The 22,712-nt window shown below is 46.1% G+C and overlaps 1 protein-coding gene across 1 annotated transcript in view; it reads right to left on the bottom strand.

Annotated features, from left to right (window-relative positions):
* Positions 1–17,295: 17,295 nt before the first annotated feature.
* Positions 17,296–22,712, bottom strand: part of LOC135384014 (uncharacterized) — a 113,177-nt gene continuing 107,760 nt past the window's right edge. The window contains exons 3-4 of the mRNA XM_064613269.1: positions 20,718–21,039; positions 17,296–18,351 (exon numbers count right to left, since the gene is read on the bottom strand). Coding sequence (XP_064469339.1) covers positions 18,275–18,351; positions 20,718–21,039 — 399 coding nt within the window. The 3' untranslated portion in view covers positions 17,296–18,274. The remainder of the gene's footprint in view (positions 18,352–20,717; positions 21,040–22,712) is intronic.

Genomic DNA, 22,712 nt, shown 5'->3' with positions numbered 1-22,712 from the left:
TCCCTTGATGTCTTTACGGGGGGGGGGGGGGGTATATGTTTAACGGGGTATGTCTTTACGGCATGCAGCTCTACTACTGTGTTATCAAGGGATCATATTCACGAACAGAACAGCATCACCAAGGGTGCTTCAGTACATTTTTGTAAGCACTCAACATTTTCGTTCCTCAAAATAATTGAGAACACAAAGTAAATGCGTAAAATGGATGCTTGTGTGGTTCTTGCTTGATATAGTGTCTTAAGTTGCTATCATTTTCTATGGGATATTTTGTCACTGCACTCATTGGACCTGTTGCTCTTAGTCACGCATTTTCGGACGCTTCTGAATACGCAGTCATAGTGTACTGATGGACTGCATTCATGCAGGTATCATCTCAATTACTGTAGTCTCATATTGGGTGGGTGCTTCCCTTCTTCTAGGTAACTAGTTTTGTGTTAGGATTAACACATGCTTGCTACTACATGCCTGAAAGATCTACCGATAGAACGTAAGTATTTGCTAGATGTCCTGGAAATAACCACCACATCCTAGAAACACCGTTACCCTGTCACTATACTGGGCGGTCAATATGAACATGGCATTTGCTCGGAGGCCGCAACCACTTTCCATCTGTTAGGCTAGCGTTTTCCAAACTTCTCGTTATGTCAGACCCCCCAAACCACTGAAAATCCATTCGAGGACCTCTGTTTAGTATACGATGATGCTGACAGAAATAAAGGACATGATGACAGAACAGGAAATCAAGCAAAAACAATGCACCGCCATGTAGGAAATGAGAAGGTAGTATATTTCTGCCTTCTTTGGTATCGTATATCAATATCGTCCCCCTCCCCCCCCCCCCCCAGGGTAGAGTATCGCCCCTGGCGATGACACCCCCCATTCAGCATCTCGTAATAAAGTTGTTGTTATTGTTGTCCCCCTCAGAGATGACGTAACCAGCAATCGGCAAGACGGTCTTCGGGTTATCTTCAATCGTCGCGGATCACTCAGAACACTTTCGGCGACCCCCGGGCGTCCTCGGACCACACTTCAGTAACCACTATGTTAGGCTATCTTCTTTTCTTGAAGTTGGTTCAGCGAAAATCCACGTCGAACGAGCCATATCAAGATTGAAATGATAATGAAGGTGTTATAATAAACCGTGAGTGCTATATGAGTTGCAATTTCAGTATGGGGGCAGGGTATGGGAAACATAGAGAAGTTCCACAGCAAAATGATCATTCAACATCTACATTACCGCACCTGGTTAGGTGGTGCGTACAGCGTTTATTTATTATTTTTTTTTACTGTGCGGTCTACACTCTAAGGAAAAAAAAAGGTTGAAAAGGGGTTGAAACGGCGCACTTCTTCCCAGACAACTTTTTTCCAGCCTACTGGAGGCATGAGTGCGGCGTTTCTACTCCTCTCTCCGGCTATCTCTTCTCAGCGGTAAAAGATATGTCGGTGCATTGCCATGTGTGGGGTAGAAATGAAAGGCCGAAACATACTGCGAAGAGCCCTACGTCATCGCGATAACCAAGTTAGCCTCCGTCTTCCTCAGCACACTCACAGAGCTACCAAGGACGCCGATAAGGACGTTCGAGCCTGCGGGCCACGTTTCTTTTTCTTTCTCCTTTTCCAAACAATGATGTGTTTACTAAAAAAAAGCTCTGTGTCTGGTGAAAATGCAGTAGGCGTAGGCTGTGATTCTTTGCGCGTGAACAGCTCACAACTGTCAAGGTATACTGTCACCGTAACATCCTGCGCCTGCGTGCAAAAAGGGGTGGAAGAGAGTGGGAACAGACGTGATCTCGTGCTCAGACTCGACGACGCGTTCCTGACCGACGGCGAACTCTGCCATGAAGGTGCTAGTTAGTTATGGTGGGCGAAAAGCGGTAGTGTCGGGGGGAGCTGACAACCACAGTGAAAGACACAATTGGTGCCGCTGCCGCGCTACTGATCATACCAGAGAAAGAACTAAAGAAGAAGAGACCAACGGTCAGCTACTTTGTATGTTCGAAAAACGTTCAGGTAAGTATATCAATTCACTTATCGTTCAATCTGTGCATGACTGTGCAGACGAAGGGAAGAAACTGCGTCACTTTAGGCCGTCAGTTCGTTCCAGACAGTCATGCATACCGCATGCAACGAATCTAGTAATGAACATTATAACACGTTACGGCGAAAGAATGGCGGTGGTGTCCTGCGATGGCAACTCAACGGTACTCCGCCTGAGGGAAGATGAACTATTGTGGTAGCACCTTACAGTGAGTAGTGTCGTGTACTTTTTTTCGTGATAAGTGCTTGACGTAGCCATCACCTATATTATGGTCAGTTCTTCACTGATGGCGCGCTATGTAGTGTCGCAGTGGGATAATTATGCTGTCTTTCGTTCCTTGCAGATCTACGATGACGACTTTGACATCTGTGTGGAAACAGCACAAACAGGTAGTTTTCGTGGCGCGTATAGCTCCCACCTTGTTTCCTTTTACTACGAACTTACCATTTGTACGCCTTCGTGACACGTTTTGTTCGTTCAGATTAGGGAAGAATGCAATGCACTCACAGGGACTGTCATTGAAACTGCCTTGGACAGAGTTCTGCAGGACATTTCGGAAGCGGCTTTGAGGTACAGTCGAAAGAAGCGCCAATTGGAAGCGTTCTTTGAAGCCTTTAGAGTCTGAACATGGTGACGGTAAGATGATTTGTCCTCCGAGATAGTCTACAGATAATTCGGACGTTTCGCGGCTTTATGGCTTCCACAGCGCATATGCATTGCGACACATGCAGAGTGTTTGTTTAATTCTTGCGTAATGTCGGGTGAATATTCATATTGTGATTATGTATATGTGCAGCAATGATAGTCACTCCTTGTGGTCCTCAGTATGGCACATGAAAGGTACGAGTCCTTCATGCGCGCCCCAGGTGGGTACGTATGGCGTTCGTTCTTATTGTACATCGCAAAAGGTTTTGTTCTGTAGCTATGGAAACGAGCTTTGCATTTTTCGTACTTTATTACTGATGTCTCTAGATAACGTCCGGCTGAAAATACTTGGGAGATTTTGTCTATGTATTCTGGTAACTTTCTAGGTAAAGAACGAAGATGTCTGTCATGGGGTGTGCTTTTCCCGGGAAGTATTCCATCCGGAGCGAATGCTGTTATACCTGCAGAAAGAGACCCTTAGGGTGTCCAGCTTGAAGGAGCCTGTGAGGACCCTCGTCGTGCTTTACTGGCTTATGGACATCGAATTAATGCCCAAGCCCCCTTCTACACTGCAAGTGCTCTACAAATTAATGAATGTACCCCTCGCATTGCTGAGCCCATGTGATAAAGCTGCTGTGTCTTGATTGGAATAGATTGTGCAATAAAATAAAGATTTGTACTTTGTAACAGCCTTTTCTGTGTGCTTTCATTCCTTCGGAACAGTGCACCCCAACAAGAGGGAACAGTTCTAATTACAAGAGCAGAAGAGTTCTATCCATACGGTGGCAGATGCTTCTCTCGAAATGTGTGAAATACCCTTCCCCGCCGGCAAACGTATATCTTTGCTAAGGTAGAAAACATACCTCTCTTACAGTGTTAAGATTCGAACCACTTGGATAGAACTGCTTCATTCAGGAGTGGAAATATATTGCCCTGTAGGGCAGATCACTTCTACCAAGGGTAGAACGTCCCACCACAAAAGGTATAGCATTTATCTCCAACGCGGAGGCAAATTTCGCTTCCTCGAGGTAGACGTAGCTCTCCCATGAGGTATAACACATATGCCTTAAGGGGCATAATACTCAGCCGTGTACGGGTAGAACTCTTCAACAAAGAGGGTAGAGCTGCCACCCCACTATGGGGTAGGTCTGTTTTACCCCTGGGGTAGAAGTGGCAGGGTAGAACTGCTTCTACGCCTCATTTTCTACCCCAAAACGGTTGAAAATTTGGGACAACGCACTTCTATCCCAAAAGGTAAAAAAAAAAAAACATTTTTTCCTTAGAGTGATAGAGAGTGTAGACTATTGCCGTATAGCTGTTGGACCACAAGAGCAGAACAGTGAAGCAGGAAATGGTACAACAATTTTACCTTCACATCTATATTTACCAGTACAGTAAAAATGTTCAACTGGAGTAAAATTGTTCTGCCAGCGGCTGTACTGCGCGAACAGAAACATTTCTTGCCTGCGGTTCTACCCGCAAAGGATTACACCATTTGTCTTTCTTGGAGTGCGGTTACCGCAATCACCACAACCGTCACCGGTTCCATTTCCTGTGAAGGGTGACATTTAGGAAGCTCTCCAAATTCCGAAGCAAGAGAGAGAGAGAGAGAGAGAAACTAAAAGAAGTCAGACGTCGGCCGTTGAGCATGTGCAGCTTTGTGGTATTCAAGCAGACGTTTCCTCTGAGGTAACACACTAAATTTCCCTACTGGGGGGATGTGTAGGAATAAAGGAAAAAAAAGGGGAAAGGTCAGCCAAACGGGACGCCGGGTTGCTATTCCGCAAAGAAAAAAATCAAATATCAATGAAAGAAGAGGAAAATAAAAATCCCTAGTGGGTATTGTTGTGTGCCTTGGGTTTTTCACCACCACCACCCAAGGCACACAACAATACCCAGTAGGGATTTTTATTTTTTCACGACCACCACCTTCCTGGGTTTTCCTCAGACGCTTTCAGACATATGTCGGTACAGTTCCCTTAGAAGTCGGCCCAGGACGCACATTCCCCCAGGGCGTCAGTCGTGACGTTGCCCACCTACGTGAGGCCGACAACGGCAAGCCCTTTCACCATCACTACCACCACCACCAACAACAACAACAATAACAGCAACGCTACCGGAGAAAACGAAGGAGAGGAAGTCGATGGAGAAACGCGCAGGGACCCTTCCGTCCATTCACGAAGCATGGACAGAAGGGCCCCTTCGCGTGCGCTTAACACTCAGGGCGAAGCGAGAATCCGGGCCTGAGAGTCTCGGACATTCTATTAGTTTGTGCAGTCCTGTAAAGACGCAGTTGTTTGACTCGTAATAAAGTGCTCCATGCAACATATTGGCGCAGCCGACACCGAACTCCTGCAATGAACCTCCATCCTCCACCTGTATTCATACCGGTTCCTGGCAAACCTTCAGTACCATGGGAGGAGGGGTACCCGATGTTCGAGACCTGCACCACGTCTTGCTTAAAAGACACTTTCAGCAACGAACGCAAGCTCTGCATCCTACTCAGCTGCATCGGCGCCGAAGGCCAGAAGCGGCATTTCTATCTACCTGATACTGCTGCTTCGAGAGAGATAAGGTCCCTCACGACACAAACTTCTGCTCAGTCGGATACACCGTCACGAGATGTGCCACATCCTTCTTCGACAGGTACAGCATCAGAAGCCACGGGTGACCCGCCAACTGATCCTTACACTGCGGCGGTGGCAAAGCTCAAGGCTCGCTTCACGTCAAGTATCAACAGAACCGCCGAGCGCTACAAATTTCGTTCTCGCGCTCAATTTCCTGACGAAAACGTGGACGAGTATATCTCTGCCCTTAGGAAACTTGCTTCCACTTGCAGTTTTGGTGGCCTCACCAACGAAATTATTTGCGATCAACTAGTCGAGAAGACCTACGGAGATAAGGGATCGCTTCCTGTTAGAGCCCGACCTGAAGTTGGATTATAGCTGAAGCTGTCATTGTTCCTCGGCAGGTTGAACAGGGCATGCACGAATCAGACTTACTTACTGGCGCGAGCCATCCTCAAGTTTCTGCTATACGATGGAATACTCCCGCACCAGCGGCAGCCAGATGTTAGATGTGGGTCCAGCAGCCACATTGCAAACAGTGATTCATGCACAACCAAGGACAAGATTTGTCGCAGGTGTCACAACAGGGGACACATTGAGTCCGTCTGCCGCGGAAGAGCACCCCAATCTCAGAGAGTTTGTCAGCTTGAAGCTCCAATATTTGCGGTCACATCCACTACGGCTTCAGCTCTTTTTTGCCAATTCGAAGTGGATCGTGTCGCGTTGAGGATGATGGTCGACACAGGAACGCCTGTCTCCTTGCTGCCAATTTCGCTGTACGGGGCGGACTCCGGACCACGCAGGTCGAGTTGAAAACCTGTTCTCAGAAAGCGATTCCAGTTCACGGCACGTTCACGGCATTGGTCACTTTTGCTAACCGTTCGGAAGTCTGCACATTATACGTCGTCGCATCGGGCACTTCTATTCTGGGCATCGACACCCTACGTGCGTTCGCCATAAAACTGAAGTTTGGTCAGCAGCGATGTTTCAGAGTCGCTGGCTCAAGTCAGCCATCTAGATGCGACCGCACCAGCACGGAGAGGACTACGTTCGGGCATGCGACGCCTCCAGCAAGGGTTGAGGATTGGGCTAGTTGGTAATGAGACATCTGAACTGAAAGCGCAAGATACACGGACAAAGAACGGAGAAACAGACAGGACGGGCGCTAACTTCCAACTAAGTTTATTGAAGAAAATGAGTAAGAAAGCATAAACCCCTTCACAGCACACGGTGTCACATTCTGGGCGCACCGGTTCTGAGCACACCGGTTCTGAGGAAGATCAGTTCCTTTTCGGTTAGAGATACAGAAGGTGTGCTAACGCATACATCTTGATGGTTATTTATCTTTTCTGCTTCTATTATTTCCCTTGTTAGTTTAGTCTTGTTTCTTGCGATGATATGGCAGTCTCGATAGATGGGTTCACATCCATGAGTGTTACAATGATAAGCCAACCACCCCTCTTTTTTCTTGTTGTTCACATGGTTCCGGTGTTCGCGCAAGCGATCATTGATACATCGCCCTGTTTGGCCTATATAACATTTTCCTGCTTGGCCTATATACCAGCTGACAAAGAAGGAGGTTTCGCACTCTTCTCGAAAGACTTGTTCAAAGAGAAAGGTGATAGTGCCATAAACTCTGTATTTAATTGTCACAGAGAAGTCTCCATATCACGCCTAAAAAAGAATGCTGTACAGTTTTGCCAGCAACATGAGCTAAAAAACGTTTTGAAGAGTATTTCGAACGCATCGAAAGACTTTTTGGATGTATTTTTTAGTGCCAAGACTCACAAGCCCGAGATGCCGTTTAGGGTAATACTATCAGAGAGGGGTACTTGGCAGAAAGCTCTTGGCTTGTTTCTCCAGGAGAAGCTAAAATTTCTTGATATCGAGGATCCTTTTCTTGTTAAAAACTCGGAAGAAGTTCTTGATTTTGCTCGCTCTCAGTCTGAGGGTAAGCTTTATGCTTTTTCTGTAGACATCAAAGATTTGTATTACTCCCTGCCCCATGACATGTTGATTTCTTGTGTTGAAGCTAACATTGACTGCTTTGGGATTGTCGCTTTTCAGAACACAGCTGGCTTATCTGCTTCAGGCTTTGTACAGCTTCTAATTATGTATCTTAAATCTACATACATTCACTGGGATGGGAAACCGTTTCTACAGAAGAAATGAGTTTGTATCGGATCTTGCATAGCCCCAGTGCTCAGTGATCTCTTGTTGGCAGATGTAGATAAGTCCATGTCAAGTATTCTACATAGTGAGGGTGTCATAAAAACGTTCCGTTTTGTAGATGACTATCTGTTAGTCATCAGAGGGAATGTTACCAACCCTGAGTCCCAAGCACTGAACATCATATCCAAGGTTCAAACTTTCTTGAGCCCATTAGAGCTTACACATGAGTTTCCAGTTAACAGTTCTATCAAGTTTTTGGACATTACTCTCACCTTCAATCAAGACCATATGTGTTGGGCGTACTGCCCGCGAGCAAACAAACCACTCCTTCCTTACGAGTCTGCGCATTCAAAGTTAGTTAAAAGAGGGATTATCAAGTACTGCCTACGTAATGTGTTGCAGAAGTCTTGCCCGCATCAAATGGCAGAGTGTCTTCAACGACAAACCGAGAGGTTGCATAGAGCAGGTTACCCAACGCATGTTGTGGTATCTGTAGCTGAAGCCTTGCTCAGGCAAATTCGAGCTCATGGCCCTAATCAAATGACGGCACCCGACCCCGACAGAGGGAGAGTAGTTGTCATTCCCTACCTGCATAACATCTCGCACCGCCTAAAAAAGATTGGTGAAAGGGCAGGAGCAAGGGTTGTCTTCCCGGCCCCAGAAAAGCTAAGTAAGCACAGTAAGTTGCGTTGTCCCTAGGCTACGCACACATGCAGTACCAAGCACAGAAATCCCTTTGTTCCCTGTGATGAAGGAGTGGTGTATAAGTTACCACTCACTTGTGGAAAATGTTATATAGGCCAAACAGGGCGATGTATCAATGATCGCTTGCGCGAACACCGGAACCATGTGAACAACAAGAAAAAAGAGGGGTGGTTGGCTTATCATTGTAACACTCATGGATGTGAACCCATCTATCGAGATTGCCATATCATCGCAAGAAACAAGACTAAACTAACAAGGGAAATAATAGAAGCAGAAAAGATAAATAACCATCAAGATGTATGCGTTAGCACACCTTCTGTATCTCTAACCGAAAAGGAACTGATCTTCCTCAGAACCGGTGTGCTCAGAACCGGTGCGCCCAGAATGTGACACGTGTGCTGTGAAGGGGTTTATGCTTTCTTACTCATTTTCTTCAATAAACTTAGTTGGAAGTTAGCGCCCGTCCTGTCTGTTTCTCCGTTCTTTGTCCGTGTATCTTGCGCTTTCAGTTCAGATGCCTCCAGCAAAGCGAACAAGACCGCTGTCACAAGACCAGCTTCACCTCACTCAGTGACATTTCCTACCGCACCTTGTAAACAAATTGGGCTCGACTTCGTTGGACCGTTTGGTAACCTACCGTTATGGTGTCGTTTCGCATTCACAGCCGTAGACTACAGAAAATGACCTGAGGCTCAGCTAACACAGAATGGCACGGCGCAAACGGTCACTGATTTTCTAAGGCAGTTCGCAAGAGCCCTAGTAACACAAAATGTCGTCGGAACATTGTTGCAATGTAGCCCCCAAACGTTGTCAAAATGTGGCTAATGTCCTTTTGACGCTATATCCTAGTGAGGTTACATGCGAACATTGCTCCAACATTGCCACAATGTTTCAATTAGACTTGCAACGTTGCTGCAATGATACTGCCACATAATGACAACATGTTTTCAACATTGTTCCAACTTTGCTGCAACATGACAACTGCAGCATTCCACATAAAGGCAACGTTATGACACCATTTAGGTAATATGGCAAGAGGTTGGCGGCGGTATTGTGCGCTATGTATTTCTTCTTTCTTTTTTGCCTCGGATCACAGATGCATACTCACTGCAAACATTTGCACGCTACTTGCAGTCGACATAGCTCTGCAAATCCCCGCTTCACTTACTGGGGTGGGGCTAGGGGAGACCGCTCGGGTATCCCGTTTGGATATGGAGGTACCGTCATCAACCAGTAGCCTCTATTTACGAACAGGATGGGGCACATATACTGGGGCGTCTTGCAAGCCGATGTGCTGGTTAGACTTTTGGTGGTAGTAACAGTCCACAGATGCCGCTGTACGCCCCTATTGTTATTGGTATGTTTAGGGTCGCTGCCCTACATGGCAGGAAATGTGGAGTTCCCGGAGTTTGCCGCAGCAAATAATCATGATTTTAAATGAGAGGTGCTGAAAGCGCCCCTCATATTTCGATAACATGCACGATTCCCCTCCCCCGTCAGACAAAACTATCAAAACTTGATGAGTTGGGACAGTTGGTACATGCACTTGTTAAAGCTGCAGCCGAGAGCAATGGTGTGCCCTGTTGTACGGTGCTTCTTCTTCATGTCCGTTGCCCTTAGCTGCAACTTTAGCAAGCAAAAACTGTCCATCATTATAGAAAAGTCCACATTACGAAAAAAAAGAAAGAACAAGGAACAATACAAAACCCAGTGACATTTTACACTCTATGTTCGTTCGAATTATTATTTCATTTACTGGACTCATTCATCAGGTGGACCTTGTTTGTTTGGTGGACCTTTTTTTTGCATGGTTTTTCTTATTTGCCTCTTCGTCATCTTGAAATTGGGTTTTCTACTGCGTTTTCTATTCATGAGTTCTGAAGTAGCTGACGCGAACATCTCCATATTTTTTATATCTCAATCAATCAAACAACATGTTACAACACTATGACAGCATATTTATAACGGGCAAGCACATTCCTCTAAAGTGCATAATTTTACTATATAATGTTTCCTTACATGCAGATTTTATAGCTATGGTAATATGCTCATGTTTTTTTTTTTTTCAACTCTCTTTTCAACTCAGGTAACAAAAGGCGAGAATCACTGACATAATGCATTACACATATACATTTAATGACGCTTTACAAGGACAATGCACTGTTATAAAGCTAAAAAACAAACTATGCAAGATTTTTCTGTTATGGAAAAAAGAAAATTATTGTGGTGGCGATGATTGAAAATAGGTCTGCACCGAATGAGGCATTTTTTCAAGAAAGAGATAACATTTCCTTGAGTTTGAGGAACATGCAATATGAATCGCGTGTTCCTCAAACTGGAGGAAATGTTACCTAAATGTTATCTCGTTTGCACCATTCTAATTTGCTCATTGAAGCGTTTCTTGTTGCATTTCGTTCTCCTTCCTGCAGCCTCAGTAGGCTTCTTTGAAACCTACGTCCGTTTTTGCAGCATTTGCAGCTCTCTTTTCCACAGCTTTTCAGAGCTCTAGGACCTGCTCCGTCACAGTCCGATTTTTGGGCTACTTTCTCTGTGAGGTCTGTGCAGGTTGCAAACTTGTCTCCTGTTTCACAGCTGTCTGTCCCATATGCTGGGGTGCTGCAGCAATTGTTTCTGTACTATCTGGCAGTTAGTGTTGTAGTGATGTTGGCTCGTAGCGCCACCGCTGTCAATAAAAGGGCGTGCATGTGCGAGAAGTGGACGAAGTTCCAGGTTGGAACTCGTGCACTAGCGCATTCCGCTTGGTTCCAGAAGCTAGGCTTGGACTGGACTTCTGTATGCTTCCGGGACTCGTAGTAGCCCTCCAGGAAGGTTCTCACAGTGGCGACGAGCTGGACGACGAAACCCCGGCCACTCCTGTTGTCCTTCGAAGAATTTGTACTGACATGCCTACGTACGGGAAACTGGAGCCGTTCGAGGATGGCACCGACTGGTCCGAGTACCGAGAACAACTGGAGCAATACTTCTCTGCGAACGATGTCCCAGCTGAGAAGCAGAGGGCAGTTTTTTTGAGTTGCTGCGGTACGAGAACATACTCAACCCTGCGAAGTCTCCTAGCTCCAGCAAAGCCAGCGGATGCAGAATTGGCCACGATTTTCGAAACGTTGGACAGGCACTTTGCGCCGAAATCTTCAGAGGTCCTAGCACGTTTCAAGTTTAACTCCCGCGCACGCAGGGAAGGGGAGTCCATCAGTGACTTCATCGCCTCGCTACAGCGTCTGACGGAAGGCTGCGATTACGGTACTTTCCAGAATACCATGCTTCGTGACCGTCTCGTTTGCGGGATTAACGACGTCGCAATGCAAACCCGGCTGCTAGAGACCCCGGATCTCACTTGGGAAGCCGCGAAGAAGACAGTGCTCGCCATCGAGTCTGCGAGGAGGGACTCGACAGAGATGACGAAGACTGAAGAAACAACTGCAGCTACTTGCGCCATTAGGGTTGCACAGCCCCAGCCGCAGCGTGCCTGCCACCACTGCAACGGTAGACATCCACCGGATCGCTGCCGGTTTGCGGAGGCTACGTGCTATCGTTGCAACAGGAAGGGACACTTGGCACGAGCGGCACTGTACCTACGGATCGTTGCGAGGCTGAAGGAAGTAAACAGAGGCAGGCCTTTATGGGACATAAGGATGGACGGCGTCGACGACAGGGACAGGGAGCCCTCCAGGAAGGTTCTCACAAGTGTACAATTGGAATCTTGAAGATGCACAAGAATGCGTGAAGTATGCAGAGAGATGACACATTACTGAGGAAGATGCCTAGATGTTACATCTGTAATTGCTTGCAACTCTGCGCCAACCATTGCCATGTATGCTAGGGTTTTCGCTCCTGATTCGGAGATAGAGGGGGGCATACGCCTTTTTGTGTTTTTGTGTCAATTTGGATATATGATATATGGATATTTGGATATATATAACAGGCAAAGTGACTTTTGGAAGCACGCTTGAATAGAACTAGCAAAGGGGTAAAGTTGCTATGTGGAGATGCGTGTACTAATTTTGACTTCCCGGCAAAGAATAACAAGTTGCTCGCATTTACTTTTCAGGAAGTAGTAAAAAATGCATTTAACGCAATGCTATGCTTGAAAAAAGCCAACGAGGTTGTAAACTTATGTGAAGCGAAAGTGACTTTGGCAGCACGCTATAGTGGACCGCCGCCTTTCATCACGTGACACGGATCAGTAGGCGAAGTGGGACTGTCTGCAGCATACATTAGTCCAAATGGGACCCCCTTGAGTTGGAAGTTGGTGAACCTCCTAAGGGATTGCGAGATAATCGGCTAAAGAGCATTAGGCGAAATGGGAGTAGGCGAAGTGGGAAGACACGTCTTCTCTGGCTTCTTTTGTCCTCGATACGCCGACACTATCCTCCCAGAAGTTTATCAACTGCGTCGTCATGGCATCTGACCAAACGAAGTGTTTTCTACTGCACGGCAGCTCACTTATTGCCTCCGACGACGCTGCAGTACCTGAAGTGGAGTCCGCCATATTGCTTTCCGGTTGACTCTACCGTGGTTGAGGAGCTCAGTCGAAACTCAACCGTGTGCAGTCAACCACGGTTGACGCTGCCGTGCAACACACTCAGTTCTGCTGAGTTCAACCGTGGTCCACTCAACCGTGGTTGAGAGCGCTAGTGTAACTAGGGTATTTGAGACAAGGTTGCCCGTATTAAAACTACGGGGTGGATTTTTGTCTGTCAAATGAGCAAGCAGTATATAAATTGTATGCCTGCTGTTTTACATTGCATTTAAAACCATACAAGAAGTGACTACTACCCGTTCCGCAGCGCAGCAGCAATTACATCATAATATATATACATCGTTACATCATGATTACATCATATATATTTCGGGTTGTTTATAGGCAGGCGATCCAAAAAATAAAATTACTATTATTATTATACGTCAACTTTCAGATTTTAACGTCTTTAAATCTGCACAGTGTCGTCTTCGACAGGATGTCTCATGATGTGCGTACGTGTCTACCCTTCTTAGTAAATTCCACTGGGTTGCAACGTACGCTCGTGACGAGAAGGATAATTATTATTAATTCGCTTCGCATGTCATCTTACTCTACCACAGGAAAAAGTCTCGTCGTTTAATTCGTCTCTGATCAAGCTCATAATCGCATATCTTAGAACACCTATGCCGCTCAACCTTCTAAGAACTACGTATCGTTACAAACAAGCTTTTCCACAGGGGAAATCAGGTAAAGAACCACGATAGCACATTTGAAATAGCAGCTTTCCCTCCGCTTCCGTTCTATTCGGTTACTGAAGCTGAGGGAGTTTGGGACACTGCGGGAAAACAGGTTCTCTTTTTCTTTCTCGTTTTTCTAGTTCCTATAAGGATACGTCGTTGTTGCTCCGTAGGTGGAGGCAGAAACTCGACCGGGAGATGTGAGGTTCAGGTAATTGACAGTTCATGCTCGCGAATACAGACAATTTACTTGTTCACGAGTGAAATTAAGGTTAATACATTATGCTGCAGTATGCGACATCTAGCCCATTCTTCCCTGTACAACTTGAAATAGAATTGACTTAACGCACCTCTGACCAGCGGAGCAGGGGGATAGAGAACGAGCAGCATTTAGAAGAAATGAAGGGAAAGAGTGTTTCGGCTGTTCCACTGGAGTTACAGGGGTGTCTGTCGCTAGCCACAGCGTCTCTGCGTCGTTCTCTTGTTTCATGGATCTTCACCAACCTGCCCAAGTCTACACCATTGTGCAGTTTCTTCTCGGAACATTTCGCATTTTGTAGCTCTCGTCAGACCGACTACGTTCTGAGCTCGGGGTCTCTCTTTTTCAACGCTTGGTCTGTGTGCGTCTGCCTTGTCTCTCGTCTCAACATCGTTTTCTTGTTTCATGGATCTGCATGAACTTGCCCAAGTCTACACCACTGAGGAGAAATAGGATTCTCTCCCCACCTATCCCCGTCCGCGAGACAGTGCTCGCAAACGCAGAGCCGAAGACGGTTCCGCGCCGTTCTGTTCCCGGTTACTTGGCCATTTGCCACCACGTGGCGGTTCCGTGCAATGCGGTGCAGAGCCGTATATTAAAAGGGAATCTGGCCATTGGGAGGAGTCACAAAAAGAGGCTCGACCTGTCAATCAGAGTTTCGCTCCTCTGATTGGGTTGCTTTTTACCAAGGGTGTCGCCATGACAGCATACTGCCACCCAAAATGGCGACGAAAACAAACAGTGGTGAAGCGGGGATTTCGTGACAAAAGATTTTCACAGACTGCTCTGATTTTACGCTAGAAATGTACATTCTCAAAGAACAAGAACTTTATTTTCAGACATCGCCTTTCTTTCTTCACTTCTTTCGTCTTCATCATCTTTCCTCACCTTATAGCGTTTGGCACATCCCGCTGCTACTTGGTTCTATAAGTCCGGTCCGTAGGATTATTGCGCGCAACTCCAGTGCTGCAAACACAAAATGTTTAGGCACCTTCCCCTGAAGAAGACGGCGACGACCACCATGGGCACCCTTTCATCCCTAAAATAGCGTTTCCTTAAAGGTACTGTAAAGCAGCACCGATCAGATGTCATTTAGTGTGGCTATTCGATAGTCCAAGCCACCAGGACAAAAACTGCGCAAGTTTCATTCCAATCGACGGTGCAATTAATTAGAAAATTACAATTAAAGATTACGGGCAACACTGTACTGGGTATTCGAAATGAATTCGTACTCCCGATACATACGGCGGCAACCACATTGCATGCGTATAACACTGGGCTCGACATAACGATCCACCACAATCCACCATAAAAATACGCCCCTGTAATAAACACAACGATCCACATCTGAGGATAAACGGATAAGCGAACTGAAATGAAATGCTGAGCCGTTGAAAAAAATGTGTCAGACATTCAAGAAGCCGGACAGCGTCGGGACTTGTTTGTTCACAGAGATTCACAGAGAGAGTTTGTCCGTTCGAAAGAGGCCGCGAACAGAAGGAGCGCGCAGGCGCAGCAGAGAAGTAGGGAGAGCCTCCATCGAGCAGCGGCCGGCGCTGGTTTACTTTGCAAAAACAGGGGTTAACAGGTTAAACTGTTAACATGGGTTTCAGAATGCATAGGTAAACAGGAAAACTAATAATATGGTTACTAAAATAACGAAGTTCCGATGTAATAGTGTGTAATACCAATTTTCAGTGTTGCCCGCTGTACAGGGGGTTGTTTGACACCAGGCGTCGCACCGCTCCACTACGCCGCATTTTTCATGGCAAATTAAAAATATTTAGAGCGCGTTGTCGGTCGTATGGTTCCGCATATGGTATTTAGAAGCAGCAAAGTCTATAGTCACATCGCCGGCATACCATGCTTGCCTACTGCTTTACAGTACCTTTAACGGGACCGACATTTCTGTTCTGAAACCGACTTCCAACAACATTGATGGATGACTTGCTGCATTTAACAGGTGCGATGGTAGCATGGAGGCTAACACCGTCGCTCTTTACGTTACGGTCTCGCTATGACTTGATACCTCTATACCACGAAGATGACCTATGACGTAAACGTGGTAGAACGCACAAGAAACACAAGGAACAGACAAGGACAACGTTCAACCATAACAATTGGATGGTGTCATTTCCTTGAGGTTGAGGAGGTGGTACAGACAGGGACACAAACACAAGGATAGACAGTACCAGTCTGCCCTACCACTACCTCAAGCTAAAGGAAATTATACCGTCCACATCGCTGCACCAGCTTGCTTTTATTTTAATGCTCTGCACATCGTTGTAGCAACCGGTTTAATCGGAAATAACCAGGAAAGTCCTGTGACACAAAAGCAAGCTCTATTGGGGAGAAAGGACGTGCACTCTATTGTCTTGCATGCCGACCAATGCTTTGCCATCGTGCTCAGGAACTCTTCGGACGACCAGCATGCAAGAAGATCGACGCTCAACACGAGCCTCCTGAACGAGACGTATACGTATACGTCGTACAACGAAGACGTACTACACCTCTGCGTCTAAAGTCGACCCGTGCATGATCGATTTCGACAAGATCAAGCACATCTTGCGGGACATATCTCAGGGCGTGTTTCAACTTCTCATCACGAAGTCCTCCGGTGGCATTCAGGATGCCGCGCAACTCTGTCTGATGCCCGGACTTCTCGTATACGTCATGTCCTTTCCACCCCTACACTTGGGATGACTTCGCTTTACGACAGCCCAAAGTCCGTCCAACATGACCTCTCCCGCTAGTTGCATCTCCTGATCTTTAAACGTCGGCACTGAGAGACCTCAGTCAGCAACAGTGAGCAACCTGTCGCCGCCGCCTCAGCCCACTGATGCTCATGTCGTGCGGCACTCACCGTCTCCAGTAGTCGCTGATCGAACTCCAAGTCGCCCGGATGACACAGCCATGCCGAAGAATTCGAAAAAAAAAGCATAAAGCAGGCTTCACCTTTTCATGTTCCCATAGAGTCCATGTATTATGAATCTAAAGTCATCAAGTAGTTGCGTACTCTATTCGAGAGTATGCAAGGCTGGCCGTGGGGCTCAACTGCAAAAACACTATGCTGTTCTCACAGCTGTTTTTATCCAAAATCTACGGGAAAAAAAAAACACCCTATATATCAATCCGCTTTTCATTTGCTAACCTGTGTTGAGTTGCCGTAGATTCACCTTTGAGTGCTCGTATTGCTTTTATGCCTGTTTTGTTGTGTCCTGTTTAATTCGTCTACTGGACGCGCGGACCAGAACGCCCTAACGTGGGCTTTAGCAGTCGCAGAGAAAAAATAAAATCAGTCAATGAGTCAATGGCGTACACGGACATATCGGCCGTCTGCAAACAACGGATACACGAAGCTAGGCACGAATGTATAATGCATCTTCGACCGGCAAGAGAATTATAGTGACTTTCATTTGTTTCTTTCGAGCACAACGATGCTGCTACTCTTAAGTTTTCTCATGGTATTACGTTGGTGAGAGCTACTACCGACATCTATCATACTAACAATCACTCAAGTTGGTAATGAGAAAGAGAATATCCCCGGAGTAGTGGTGTCGACACGACTCCAGCACGACGTGCGACGTTGATGTTCCGCGCAGTAAATTCGCTGGTCATAGGAACTAGGTAACCCGAAAGTCTGATGCGAATGAATATTCTGCAAGGCGGCAACACACACTACAGTAACAACGTCAAAATAGAAGATGTCATTTATTGAAAGCCTTTGACTGACAAAATCAACAAATGTGCTTATATTTTGAAATATCTATATGGTTAACCATGTGACACGGCCAACAATAGATTCTCTGTACATGATATACGACAAATGAAGTTTTTTTTTTTTTTCTCTACCTTTCCAGAAAGAGTGCGGCGTCAGGCGATAAAAGAGTTCTCGTCATGGCCGCCTTTCAGTCTTCCACATAATCGCACGCTCGAGAATGCTTGAAATGATTTTATTTGATTGCAATGTCGCGTACGACACCTAAAAGAAGATGGCAACCCTATAGGTTCAGGGGGTTGTTACCCTCTGAACTGCTACGGCATGCGAAAGAAATGGTGATGCAAGATACATCAATTGAAACGGGGTTGCACCGCGGCCTATTACTACGCACAACTGAGGCAATGCAAGAAAGTTTCAGCTACATCAACGGCCCTTTAACCTTTTTTGTACTGCATGCCTCTGATGGGTTGTTTCCCTGTTCCATCACTCGAAGAAAAGCGGGAATAATTTCAGCCTCCGCGCATTGTTTTTGCAGGATCCGCATATCTTTTGATTCTAGTCTGTTATTGTTCGCATTTTAAGTGTGTTTTAGACAGATTGTTCTTGTGTAGTGTGTAACAGTTTAGCTTCGTTGAAAGTTCATCATTGTTCATTTGTTTCTGCCGTGTGAAGTTTGTCGCATGCTGCCGACTTACATTCTGCACAAGCATACTGCGAGATATTATTCCTTCCGTTCTTAGAGTGGCCTGGAACCAGGTGAGAAAGGGTGGCTACATTTCAGCGAATGGCTGAGTGAGGACAGGAATAGTAAACGCAGCATGAGGACCAGTCACTGAGTGAGCAAGCAATTTGTTTTGTAAATCGTAGGGGTACTGTACATCGCCGTCGTCTTCTTGGTGCCTCTGTACTGTCCTCGCAGGTTCGGTTCTACAACTGTGGCGGTGGGGTTCCTAGAAGTGGTGCCTGTTGGAGGATGACTCGTCCACAGACCGTCTTCCGCGTGGAGCGTAGAACAAGGGAGTGTTATCTGTTTAAAAAAAAGAGGAATAGGAAAGCTAATTACAACTGATGTACTGCGAATTGCAACAAGCTGCACATAAGGAGTGTGTAGCTGCGTTTACATGAACGCGACAAAAGTGTATCGTATTAAGGTTTTCGCAACAAATCCTCTCAGGTCCTTCGCAGTTGTAACAAAACAGAAAAAGAAACCAATCCTCTCCGACAGGGCCCCATCAATCAATCCTCCGGTCATGATAGGTGCGAGGAGGTGGGAAAACTCGACACGATACGTTTCTGTCGCGTTCATGTAACCGCGGCCTATACACGAGAAAATTGAGAGTATAAAGCTAGAAATTGCACAATTGCATAATGTACTGCCACCGTGAATATGACAATGATATAATGATAATGATAATGAATATGACCGTGAATATATACATCAAACGACGGCAATGATGTTTGGTTTGTATATTAAGAGCCAGTAAAAATGCAGTATTTTATGAGAGTGACGTGCCGAGCCGCAGTGGTCGATCAATTCATTGAACCTCTCGAACAGTAACAACAAGTGTCCCCCGCCGTGTGCAGATATCTGTACAATATCTTCATGTTACTGCACACATCTAGCAGCTCTCTCATCTGGGCGACGGACGAGTATCGCATCAAGGTGAAAAACCGGGCGTGTTGGTGTTGATCTTGCATGACGAACTAGCACTGGGAACGGGACAGAGAGAGGAGACGACAGGACAGGTGCTAGACTTCCAACGAACAAGACAAGGACAAGAAAAAGGATGACGAGTGTGTGGATGACACATTAACCTTCTGAGTGTCATATTTAAAGACGGTACTATGTTGCCAATAAATTCTTTCGTTGGAAGTCTAGCACCTGTCCTGTCGTCTCCTCTCTCTGTCCCGTTCCCAGTGCTAGTTCGTCATGCGAGTATCGCATGGCTGAGAGGAGACCGTCGTTCCATTCTTCGACGTCTAGTGGCACCCCTGGCTTCGCAACGCCAAATAGAGTTCCCCGAGAACTGCGTCAATGTCCCGTGATTTGCCCGCTGGTAGGCAAAACAAACACACGGGGTCATATACGCCAGAACACGCGAATAGTTCCAAGTGTTGCTGGCACCCACTATTGTGATGCTTCAGCCGCTGCAATGTTTACGTAACACGGGGAACTCTATACTGACAACTGACATTCTCCCCTCCCACCTCCATCTATGCTCGCAAGAATTGATCCAACGCTCGCTTTCCGGGTGGCACGTTAACAGCTCTCGTCAAGACGCTACATTAATTCATCGGATGCGACTCGATGTGGCTTTTGCAGTTTGGTGCCGTTACTGCTTGCGAAAAGTTGACTCTCCTACATGCCGTCACTGCGGTGCTCTGGAAGAACTAGGGCACATTCTTATCTTCATTGCCAGTACTATGAACCTTTCCGCCGATCCATACTTTCAGTGTCTCTATATCGACTGGAGTATTGCCCTATCGCTATGTCAATATTGCTTGGTCCATGGCCAAATCCAACCCCTCAACGCTCTTCCCTCAAAGGACTTCTGGACTCTTTGGACTCTGTAGGACTTCGGTCCTTACTGTGGGGCGACTCAATATTGCATTTCACCACATTACCGCCAACAATAGGTTAGGTTATCTCGCCTCTGGCGATGAAGCTCCCCGCTCATCATCATTTAAACAAAGGTATGTAGTTTGTTAAGTGGGCTAAAAGTGACCCGCGTTCGAATCATGTAGGCTGAAACACTGGCTGTGCTATCTGTGTGTATTCACTGGGTTTTCCTTGGCCACTTTTAGACCAGTGTTTGCACAGTTGCCCATGAAGTCGGCACAGAGCACAAGGTGTCCCGTTTGCGGTTCGACACGTTATTGGCTGGCAAACCACTCGTTAAGTTAGCGATAGCACCACCAGAAACTAGACTGAACGGAAGGATTCAATACTCCAGAGCCCTTTCGCACTCTTCCCAGACGACCTAATGCGTATTCATGACCCGTTCATGTACGTATACATAGAGTTCATTCACTGACGTCACCCCTCCAGAGGGCACTAGCTTCGAAGAGGCGAAATCGCCGCCATGATGTAGGTCCCTCGAAGTTTGGTTCCGGTTTTCGTTCATTGCCATGTGCTTTTTAGAGGACTATTAACGTTGAAAACATGAAAATTACATGGGTTGCTGTACAAATAATATTTACACAGTACAGTAACTCTGAAACACCAAATGTACTGCGAATGCGAAGTGCGTGAAGGCACGGACTGTCAACCCATAGACCTACAATAATGGCGGCAAATTTGCTAGCGACTGTGGCGCTCTCCTGTGGATGACGTCATGCGAATAAAACCTGTACAGCTGATAAGTTTGAAATTGAAGCAGAAGTTGAACGCACCCGACTGTCGTTTTCCGCGCATTCCGAAGAACCCGGAGCCCCTCTTTCCCTGCAGTACGGCTCTACGTAGTTGTGCAATGAAGGAGTCGACACTTGTGGGCGCCAGGAGCCTCTTGCCCCGCATGGCATGGAAAGCCCGCTTCTCCATCAGGCTACTGTCTCCTCCCCACAAGGCGTCGTCTTCCTTCTTTCCCCGCATGGCGTGGAATGCTCGTTTCTCGTCCTCGAGCCTGCTTCTTTCGTGTCCCCAAGCAGGCTGACCATCGAGTATCAAGTCGTTCAGTTCCACCTGGTCCATCTCGCTTGTGCCATCAGGACCCTCCTGCGAGAAAAGCGATCAAATCAATCAATACAGCTATAAAAAAATAACAATTTAGATCTCTGTTCCGTTATATTTCCAAGCAGGGTGAAACGAACCGAGGAACAAATATCAGTACATGTATGACTAGCATGTTATTAAAAAACCAACGGGACCGAGTGTAAGTTGTGACACAAGCACTGCTCAAAATTCAATGTGTAATAAATGTTCCTCCATGAATGCCACTCCATGTAACTACGTCGGTAAGTCATGAATGTAACACTGAGCGATCAAACGTTATAGGAACATCAAACCCCGTACAAGCTTGCAGGTTGATGAAAACTCAAACAAGAATGCTTTTTTAACGAGTGTTGAGCTCGCAGGTATTTTTGGAAATCTTTTTTAGGCACGACCGTGAATAAAGCCCATTTGCCCAGCATTTTTGTTGTGTACTATACTGTCACGACTGAAAAGAAAGGCTACATCATGTATTCTAATCAGCATTCTTTATTCTACCCGAAGGATGACGTGAGTGTTATGACATAACGTATACTGCGCCTAACTTACCATTACAGAGCAAAAGCAATAGCCAGGACTTGGTTGTGTTTTGTGAGGTGTGTCACGGTTGTACAAAACGAGTTCCGGTGTATTGTTTCAGTACATATATCAATTATGACGTTGGAGAATGTCACAATATACGGTGCGGAGACTGTGGCATGCGGGTCTTTCCTAGCATACGTTATTGATTCGATACCTCACAGGTTACAAAAAAAGAAAAGAATCAATGACTCACGCATTATTAGAAAAAAGAAAAAAAAACATTAAGAGCACAGCGAGGCCACTCATGCAATTTTTCCTTGTGTCGGTATGTCCTAAGGCTACCGAATGTGGAAACTGTCTTCACGGTCATTAGAAAATTCAATTGCAGTTTCATTCAAAAAAAGATTTCATCTTGTTCGCTATTCCTATATTTAGATTAAATAAAATATGTTGTTCGTATTGGGTGCCACACCTTATTTAAAGGACACATTCGTGCTTCGATGAAAAGCGATAATCCCTCCAGGGAAGGGAATGGCCCTGTCATCCTTTGTAATGGAACCATAATAATGATTCGCGGGAATATTTGCATATAAAACGTGAAAGTCGGAACTTCATATGAGGTAGCACCTATAGAACCCATTGAGGGGAACCTGCACAGCAATAAAAGCCTTCTGCATTTTGATCGGGAACGAAAGTGAAAATATTCCTTCAGGCGTCTACACACACGGAGGATTAGATTGCACCTCGACAGTGCTTTCTCCGCGATCTCGGAAGTCGAAGATTTAGACATGCCAAAACGTGCGATACTACAACAATGACTTCAAAGATGGGCTAGTCCTGTGACAATAAGAAGGCTCCAATGCTATTACGCTGGGACAAATAATTTTTGATCAAGGACGAAGGGTGATGCATCTAAAGTTATCTCTCGACGCTTCCGTTGGTTCACCTTGCCGCAGTCGACTTTGACGTCACACCACGGACACCACCACGCGGTCGACACCGACAAGATTATTTGTTAACATTGTGAATAGTTTAAAGGGATGGTCGCATCCTGAAACCCACCCATGAAACCGATACTACTATATGTTCGACATCGGCTAACAATGTAATTTTTTCTTCCGAAGAATGCTTCGATGCTAAATAAACCAATTTCAAAC

The sequence above is a fragment of the Ornithodoros turicata genome, chromosome 2 (assembly GCF_037126465.1).
Source record: "Ornithodoros turicata isolate Travis chromosome 2, ASM3712646v1, whole genome shotgun sequence".
Taxonomy (NCBI): domain Eukaryota; kingdom Metazoa; phylum Arthropoda; class Arachnida; order Ixodida; family Argasidae; genus Ornithodoros; species Ornithodoros turicata.
The sequence above is the reverse complement of the archived record's forward strand: the minus strand, read 5'-3'. Positions and strand labels throughout refer to the sequence as shown.